The sequence below is a fragment of the Vespa crabro genome, chromosome 7 (genome assembly GCF_910589235.1).
Source record: "Vespa crabro chromosome 7, iyVesCrab1.2, whole genome shotgun sequence".
Classification (NCBI taxonomy): domain Eukaryota; kingdom Metazoa; phylum Arthropoda; class Insecta; order Hymenoptera; family Vespidae; genus Vespa; species Vespa crabro.
Genome location: NC_060961.1, coordinates 1,209,857 through 1,220,000, shown reverse-complemented (window position 1 = coordinate 1,220,000; position 10,144 = coordinate 1,209,857). Strand labels below are relative to the sequence as shown.

The following is a 10,144-nucleotide window of genomic DNA, read 5'->3' as shown; positions in this document are numbered from 1 at the left end:
AAAAAGAATTGTTCCAAGACGAGATACAAATCTCTATAATTCTTTTACGCTATTCCCCACCATAACGATCGATCGAGATGATATTTAAATCTTTCTCTTTATCTTCTTTTCTTTATCTCAATATCATTGTTCCTTTCTTTTCGTTTTGAACGAAAGAAAAAAGTTTTTACGAAGAATCGTTTGTAGATATTGCGTTAATCGATTTCACGAGATACGTGTGATATCGTCTCGATCGGGGATGGGGCGAGAAAAATCGAGAGAAAATCGTGTGCGGTCGATTTTCGAAAAATAGAAAAAGAAAAAAAAAGAAAAAAAAAAAAACAATAAAAAACCAGCGCGTCTATTGTTTGTTTTGTCTTCTTGCTTCTTTCTTTTTGTTTTTTTTTTCTTTTCTTCGTGTGCCTGCAGGAAACGTTATGGAAACGAACGATTTAAATGATCGTTTCTATGATTTCTCTCTCTCTCTCTCTCTCTCTCTCTCTTTCTATCTTTATCTCTTTCTTTCTGTGGTCAACGACGAAAAGAAGCTTCGTGAATTAAATCGTTTGGCGCTAAGCCGGCACGTGATTCGGTAAGCTAGACGATGTCTGCAAAGGCGATCGAGTCTGATGAAACCTCAGGAGCTCCGAAACGGTCACTGCGACACGTACAACACCACGACCGCCCTCGAGAACGTCGCTCGCACAACAGACCAGATTCTGAAACAAAATTCAATCAAATGTAATCAATAGCGTCTCTTTAATCCTCATGACAAATTAAAAAAAAAAAAAAAAAAAAAAAAAAAAGAAAAAAAAATAAAGAGAAAAAAGTAACAAGCAAAAAAATTACGCTTTAGCAGAAATGCTCATAATAATGCGTATAAAATGAATCGAATTAGTAAGAGAATTTTTTTTCGACCGATCAATAAAATGATCATCGGATAGTCTTTGACCAAAGCGCTCTGATCCACGTGTCGAATAAGGAAAAAAAAAAAAAAAATGAAAAGAAAATATTGTTTGTCAGATATGTGTATCATATTAAAAGATTCGAACAAATAAGAAACTTTTTTTTTTTCAAACGATCAACAAAAGTGATCGTCAAATATTTATTAAACACAACAGGCTCTAATTCTCGTAGCAGATTTAAAAAAAAAAAAAAAAAAAAAAAAAGAAAAGAAAAGAAAAAATTACGATTAGCACCAATAATGCGTATTATATCAAAAGAATTTAGTAATAGAAAAAAAAAGAAATGGTTTTTTTTTTTTTTTTTTTTTTTTTTTGAATGATCGACAGATAATGATCATCGGAATTTTATTACAACAAAAATTAATTCTAACACTCAATGAACGTACCAAAAGAATATTAATTATATCGATTCGAAAATTATTGGCGAATAATTTTATCGAGGAGTATTTGGTATAAATTTTGTTGTTGTTGTTGTTGCTGTTGTTGTTTTTTTAATTTGTATGCACTTGCTCCCACGAGCTTATGAAAAAGAATAGTTTATTATAAATGACGATAAGTGTTACAATATCGTTACATTTTATCAATATAATCAACGTTTACAATGTACACCTGTAAAAAAAAAAAAAAAAGAAAAGAAAAGAAGAAAACGAAAAAAAAAAAAAACAGAAAAAGAAAAAAGGAAAAAAACAAACGAACAAAAAGGTCAAATTACAGCGACATCATTATCTCGTTCGTGTTACGATTTCTTTTTTATGTTTTTATTTATTTCTTTTTTTAATCGAACTAAAAATATGTTACCCAATAGAATTGATCATTCTATTGGGTGCATTCTCATTTTTTTTTTTTTTTTATTATATTTTTGTTTCGATATAATTACGATTGATCACGCTCGATGATAAGAAAAAAAAAAAAAAGAAAAGAAAAGAAAAATAGAAAACGAGAGGCATTATAAAAGTTGGCATGAATATTTTTTTTTTCTTTTTTACAATTAAAAAGCGTTACAAAGCATTTTTTTTTTTCTTTTTTAGATCTAAATCCACAATTCCGCGATTTATTTATCGAAATTTTGTCGATTCTTAAATGAAAATAAATAAATAAAAAGGGAAAAGGAAAGAGAAAATAAAAAGTAAAGATGTAAATATAAACAAAGTTGCGATCGCATGTATCTCAAGTTACATTTTTACGGAATAAAAGGAAGAACAGGAAAAAGGGGAAAGAGAAAAAAAAAAAGAAAAAAAAGAAAAGAAGAGAAAAACAAAAAGAAAGAAAAGTAGTAAATTGTAAATGACAAACGAGGAAAAAGAGAAAACAAACAAAAATAATTATAATTAACAAATACAATAAATATTAATAAAAAAAAAAAAAAAAGACATGAAAGAGGAAGTAGAGAAAAAAAAAACATAAAATAAAGAAAGAAAAACATAACTTTGTACGATAATACTTGTAGACGTTAAATACTATGATATAAAACTTGTGCGTGGCAAGTGTATTATCAATCGACATATACACACGTACAAACACACGCACACACATATACCCACACGCATACACGTAAGCACGCAAGCAAGCACGTATACATACATACATACATACCTACATACATACACACATACATACACGCAATAGAGACACACATCGTATTCGTTAATTAATACAAATTTCATTTGGATAATGAAAATTTACGAGTGTTAAGTAAGTAAGTAATTAAATAAGTAAGTAAGTAAATAAGTAAATAAGTAAATAGGTACGCAAAGATAATGTGTAAGTATGGAAAGAAATTTTCTTACTTAAATATCGTTACCTAACTTTTTCGAAATGAGCACATAAGTAATTAAATAAATATTCAATTAGTTTTGCGATACAAAATAAGGACGAATAGCGTGTGGTGCCATATTTTTTTTTTCCTTTGTCTTTTTCTTCACGAGATTTTTCAACTGTCTTTTGGTGTTATCCAATATATATTTTTTTCCTTTTTAAATGACTTTATCGTTCGTATACTTACTTTTCAAGAGAAAAAAAAAGAAAAAAGAAAAAAAGAAAGAAAAAATATTTTCTCCAGTGAAAAAAAAAAAAAAAGAAAAAAAGAAAAGAAAATATTTGCGAAGACGAAAATATTTTGCATAATCGATATCATCAAACAGTCAGTTGAAAAATCCACTTTTGCAAACGTGTTCTCTCTCTCTCTCTCTCTCTCTCTCTCTCTCTCTCTCTTTCTCACTCTTACTATGCTCACTGCCTAACATCTTTTCAATAAATAATTAAACGTTCACATATACACAAGAAGCCTTAAGCATTACGAGAAACAAATGATTCTCAACGAATTGAAAAACCAAGCACCGATTATTTTATTTTATATTCTTTTTTTCGATATATATTATTATTATTATTATTATTATTATTTATTATTTATTTATTATTATTATTATTATTATTATTATTATTATATTAAAATAATACATTTTCACGATTATACGAAGGAGCCGGGCTACGGAAAGAAGTTCAGACTCGCAAAGCCTTCTTCAACGATCGCTATAAATTAAACGAAAATCATTTCGAAAATAATAATCTAAAATACCTGAAGCATTCAACAAACTATATAATATTTTGCTTTGATAGATAATATAATATAATATAATATAATATAATATAATATAATATAATATAATATATAATATAATATACATATATATCTGCATGTATACGCTTCTTTCTCACTTATGTACTTTACAAAAATTATACAAGCTAATGCAACGGAATGATGTCGTGTTTAACATACTCTCTTTCTCTTTCTCTCTCTCTCTCTCTCTCTCTCTCTCCCTCTCTCTCTCTCCCTCTCTCTCTCTCTCTCTCACTCTCTCTTTCTCTCTCTCTTTCTCACTCTATGATTATTATTATCCTTATCCATTATCGTAAGTGCTAATGTTATTATTAATTAGCGTTATTTATCGTTAGGATTATTTCATTATCGTTATTCATTATATTATATTATTATCCTTAATTATAGTTATAATAATTGGATACTTCTTTCACGAATATTTATTTATTTGTTTATTTCTTTGTTTATGTTCTTTTTTTCTCGCTCTCGATCCCTTTTTGCATAATATACAATCAAAAAAAAAAAAAGAAAAAAAAAAGAAAACTGATAGAAATTATGAATCAAGTATTAAAATTAGCTTTCTGTCTTGTTCGTTTCAAGAAAAAAAAAAAAAAAAAAAAAAAAAAGAAAAGAAAACAGAAAATAACAATGTTAATATTAAATTAAATCCGATGCCCAGTCTTTTAAGTTTATAACACGGAAAAACGTGTGTTTTCTCTAATAAATCTTAAAAGTTTCTAATAACCCCATGACCCACCCGGTATAAAACCCAATATATAATAGAGTTAGCAAGAAATAATACTGATGACGACTTATTCTATTAAAACTTTTTCTAGTAGTGTGGAATTAACTAATCGTGTTTGGATTAGTTGTAATTAGAGGAAAAAAAAAAAACAAAAAAAAAAAAAACGACGATGAAAATTAACTATATAAAAGCTAATATCTCTTTTCTTCTTTCTCTCATTTCCCCCCCTCCCCCCTTTTTAAATACAAAATATTACAAAAATTCGTTATTCATCGTAAATAAAATAATGAAGTACTAATGTAAAGATCCTAAATCGTTTCGATTAAAAATCTAAATGACTATTAATGATAGGATTGATCGATAAATGTGCGGCCTATTAATGGACAAGAGTGATGTATAATCGTTTAAAAATAAAAAGAAGAAAAAAAAAAAAGAAAAAAAGAAAAAAGAAAGAAAGAAAGAAAGAAAAAAAAGAACAAACAAAAACGCATGACTAGAGCATTACTATACTTGCATTACGCTAATAAACAATACATATATATATATATATATTTTTTATATATATATGGACTAGAAAATGTGAATGTTAATTATGTTGCGAGCTAAAATGATATTATTCATTATAATATTTTAATTGTAATTGTAACTGTTCAAATTATAAAAACTCCTTTACGTTTGTTTGTTCGTTTATTTTTTTTTTTTGCCCTATCTCTGCCCCCACCCTTTTAGAAGAACATTAATCATAAATTTTGACTAACATAATGATACATACAAAAAAAAAAAAAAGAAAAGATTCATTAACTTATATCTCATATTAAATACCGTGCTAAATGTTTATATTAAAGAAAAAAAAAAAAAAACAAGTAAAAAAAAAACAAAAAAATAAAGATGAAATCTGGAATCATCGTTTTAATTCATCGAAAAATGTCAATTCGTTCCGTGAACGAACTTTTTTTTATGTATAAATTCATATTATATCGTATGAATATAAATATATATATATATATATATATATATATATATAAATATAAATATATATATATATATAATTATATAATTATATGAAGTTATATGAAAGTCATGTATAATATATTAATATATATATATAGATGATGTGTATATATATATATATATATATATATATATATATATATATATAATTAATATGTCCCTCCACAATTATTTTTGTCGCGGATTTATGAAAATAAATTGGCGTTGTAGCAGGCACCGTGTCTCCACCATCATATTATAAATCTTAATCTACCGATCCAAGAATGGCTACGTCGGTGAAAACGTTAAAGTGCTTTTCTTTTTTTTTTTTCTTCTTTTTTTCTTTTTTCTATCTCATTTTCTCTCCAATCTCTTTTCTTTTCGTTTCTTTCATTTCCTCGTTTTCTCTTTTTTTTCTTTTTTTTTTTTTTTTTTTTTTTTTATTTCTTTTATTCTTTTTTATTTTTTTCTTTCTTTTGATAATTCTTTTCTCTTTAATTGTCTTTTATTTATTTATCTTTTGTTTTGTTTTTAATTTTATTTTCTTATTCATTCTTCTTTTGTTCCTTTTCGTTCTAGTACCTCGTTTCATTTTATATTTTACTTTGTCTTATTACATTTTTTTTGTTTCTTTTTCTTTTTCTTTTTTTTTTTTTTTTTAAATTCTATTTTTCTTTTCGTTCGTTTGTAAGTTCCTTCCTCTCATCGTAGCAGCGTCTCTTTAACGTCTAACCAAAATAATATTTTTGCTGGGCAATAAATTATGAAATAAAATTGAGAAAGAAAGAAAGAAAGAAAGAAAGAAAGAAAGGAAGTAAGGAAGGAAGAAAGAGAGGAAGAGAGAAATGAAGAAAGTAAAAATAATATCACATGGAGATACGTGCGAAAGTAATTTCCGTGCTCTCTCTCTCTCTCTCTCTCTCTCTCTCTCTCTCTCTATATATATATATATATATATATATATATATATATATATATATATATATTCTTTTTCTGTACGACCCCTTAAAGAAAAGAAAAACAAAAAAATCGCCTACGACCATAGGATGCATAAATTGGTTAGCCTGACGCCATGAAAAGTTCATTCAAAAAAATTTCTCGACTTGCTGTTATAATATTAATAATAATAATAATAATATTAATAATAATAATAATAATAATAATAATAATAATAATAATAATAAAAACAATTTTCATTTCCTTTTTTTTCTATTCCCATCTATTTTCTTTTCTTATGTTATGAACGAAAGAAGATGGAGAAATCACGTCCTGCCTCAGTTTCATATTCTTCTTTTCATTACTGTTGTTGTCACTTTTTTTTCCTTTTTTTTTTCCTTTTTTTTCCTTTTTTTTCATTTTTTTTCATTTTTTTCCTTTTTTTATTTTATTTTTTTTTTATTTTTTTTTTTTTTTTTTTATCTACAAGACTACAAAGAAGTAACAAGAAGAAATCTACGAATGAATTACGATACCTTTTCGTTATTCAACAATTCGCTTCTTCTCTCTTTTTTTCTTTCTTATTCGTTTCGTGTAAGTTCTACAAGTAGCAAAATAGAAAATCTTCGAATTTAAAAAAGAAAAAGGAAAGAATGAAAGAAAAGAAAAAAAAAAGAAAAACAGAGGAGATTGTTAGCACCCGTTGTTCTCTGAATAATCCTGCACTATTTTTTTATTTTTTATTCTTTTTTCATTTTCTTCTCTTTTTTTTTTTTTTCCATCGAGCTACCTATCACAGATCCACCAATCCTGAAAGAGCCATAGGCGGTGTGTGTATTGGTCGAATCTTAAAAAAATACAGGTCCCCACCTCCTCCCTTCCTTAGATAGAAAAGGCATGCGGGACAGATTTCTACTTTTCTTTTCCTTCATCTTCTTTTCTTTCTTTTTTCTTTTTCTTTTTTTGTTTTCTTTATTTTTTTTCTCTATGTGCGCATGTAAATGATATTTCTTTCTTTCGTTCTTTCTTCTATTTTCTTCATTTCAAAGGCTATTTCATGATATTGAACACTGAATTCGATTGCATTATTATTAGACGAACGTTCTCCGACTTTTCCATTTATACTTTTTACCAAAACTTTTTCGAAAGATCTTCCCCTTTTTTTTTTCTCTATGTTATTGTTTCCCTTTCTTTCTTTTTGTTTTTTTTCGTTTTCTTTAAAAACACGTGCACCTCCTAATGCACGTACAGAGAATAGATAACGTTTTTTTCTTTCATTTCGTTCTATTCTCTTTTTCTTTTTCTTTTTTCTTTTTTTTTTTTTCATTCTTTTCTTTTAACATTATTACATTGAACGAATTCGAGATGCCTAATTTTTGCGTCATCTTAATCAATTTTTTTTTTCCATTTTATAGGTTCATTCTTTTTTTTTCTTTTTTCTTTTCTTTTCTTTTTTTTTTTCTTTTTTGTTTTTTTTTTTTTTTTTTTTTTTAATTTCGACGCCCCCACCGCCTTCTTTACGCAAACCCCCCACCCACCCACCCGCACGCTCTACCAGTTCACGTATAGACAAAATATTGTTTTCGATCGATAGATCCCTGATCGAAGTTTTCATATGATCCAAAGATTCGTCCCATTTTTAAGGTACATTTACATTCGTAAGACGATAATTTGAAGATGATATGCGAGCGTCATCTTTTCACTTTCCCTTTTTAAATCCCTTTGATTGCGCTCCTTTGATTATATTTCCTCACATATGCACGAATAAAATGCAACAGACAGAACATACACACACACACACACACACACATACACGCGCGCGCGCATACGCACTCTCACGTTCGCGTCGATTTTTCAACGAGAATTCTATTTTTTTTTTCTTTTCTTCTTTTTTCTTCTTCTTCTTCTTCTTCTTCTCACTTCTCAATCAGCGTATAAATTTATGGATTTTAATAAAAAAAAAAATTCTATTTGTTTTCTTTCCTTCTTTTTTTTTGCCCCCCCCTCCCCCGTCCTTCGCGAGAATTTAAAGAATTCTCGTTGATCGACGTTGAAACATTTTCGTCGAAATTAAATACGACGATCGTTTAAATCTATTACTTATATAGACGGCCAAGACGTTTAGGCTATATTATCGAACTTTTAACGATAAGACAATACGCTTCTCATTTCTAGCGTATATCCAAGAAGAAAACTTACTAGGACGTACGCGATGAAAATCATACGAAAATATTTTGTAGAAATATACGTAATGAAAAGGAGTGGGATGTAGAAAAAAGAAAAAAAAAAGAAAAAAAAAATAAAAGAAAAAAGAAAAAAAAAAGGAAAAAGAAATGAAAAATAAACAAGAAGAAACTTATGCGGATTGTCTATATGTAACTTATGATTTCGAAAAAATTTCTCTTCCGCTTTGAAAGACGTTTCGTGGGTTCATCACGTAGGCATGAAAAACCAAAAAAAAAAAAAAAAAAGTACAAGTAGAAAAAAACAAAAGAAATCTAAATCAATCAGAGAAATCCCTCTTAATGCTGTCGCTATATTTAAAGAAAAAAAAAAAAAAAAAAAAAAAAAGAAAGAAAAAAAAAAACCAAAAAAAAAAAAAGAAAAAATCGCTATAGCATTTAAACCAGACGTCACAAATAATATTTCCACAAAATCATTCCACGGCGAATAATCCACGAAACAGATCTTTTCGAGCTATCGAAATTTTTTCACGCTTTTTTTTAATTACAATACTTCGATGATCATAAAAGCGCGGACTGAAGGAGAGCTAAACAATAAGACGAAGTTACGAACGAGATATTTCGTTCGTAGCTTTTTGAGTTCTTAAACAAAAACAAAAAAAAATTTCTTTTTTTTTTTTTTTCAACATAAACTATTTTCATTATAATATCTAAGAAGACGATTGTATGTAAATATTTCAAAGCGTACCAAAAGTAGGCAGTGATTGGATTGTTGTTCGTTTCAGTTGTCTATTTTGCCATTAAAGAAAAAAGCAAAAAAGAAAAAAAATAAAAAAAAGAAAATAAACAATATCGAGATCTTATCGAAACATACGAGAAAAAAATAAAAAACCTAAAGAAAAAAAAAAAAAAAAAAAGAAAAAAGGAAAAGTTTCCATACGTCGTCGAAAGGAAGACGCAAATAGTCTCTTCTAAATATAACCTTAAATCGAATAAGGATCGATGTACATCGTATTGAGATCGATTGATCGATCGATTGTACGGAAACTTTTAAAATCATTCTTTTTTTTCTTTTTTTTTTTTTTTATTCTTGAACATCGACACGCGACACTTTCGTTCGATCTTACGAAAGCAAACGAAAGTTTCGATAATAATTAAAGAAAATACATCTCTTCTCTCTCTCTCTCTCTCTCTCTCTTTTTCTCTCTCTTGATTTATTTTTCACGCATTTACAACGATTAAATTTTGCAACGATAACACGTGCACCGCGACAACTGCGTTTCTTTTTTCTCTTTCTCGTGTAAAGTTATTCAAAAAATAATTCGATCTCTCGCTCTAATATCTCAAAATGATAACGTTATTAAATAGGAAACGTCGATGTACTATATCGTAAAAAAGAAGAGGAAGACAAAAAAAAAGAAAACAAAACAAAACAAAAAAAATAAACGAAAAAAGAAAATAATAACAACAAAAGTGTCACGTGCGATCCTTATAAGTTCGTAATTTTTGAATTGATAGAAATATTAATCAGAAAAAAAGAAAAAAAAACAAAAAAAAAAAAAAAAAAAAGAAAAAGAAGAAAAACCAAACCAAACCAAACAAAACAAAACAAAACAAAATAACAAAATACTTCAATGAAATAAACAAAAGAGAGAAAGAGATGAGTAATGAACGTTTGATAATCGAGGTACCTATAATTCTCAAAATTTCGATGACGTGCAATTTTTATAAATTTCAGTACCGCAAAATA

General features: G+C 27.3%; 1 protein-coding gene across 1 annotated transcript in view; it reads right to left on the bottom strand.

Moving 5' to 3' along the window:
- Positions 1 to 10,144, bottom strand: part of LOC124425389 (leucine-rich repeat and calponin homology domain-containing protein) — a 66,077-nt gene that overhangs the window by 1,150 nt on the left and 54,783 nt on the right. Inside the window, exon 13 of the mRNA XM_046965660.1 lies at positions 1 to 698. This exon is cut by the window's left edge and continues 1,150 nt beyond it. Coding sequence (XP_046821616.1) covers positions 552 to 698 — 147 coding nt within the window. The 3' untranslated portion in view covers positions 1 to 551. The remainder of the gene's footprint in view (positions 699 to 10,144) is intronic.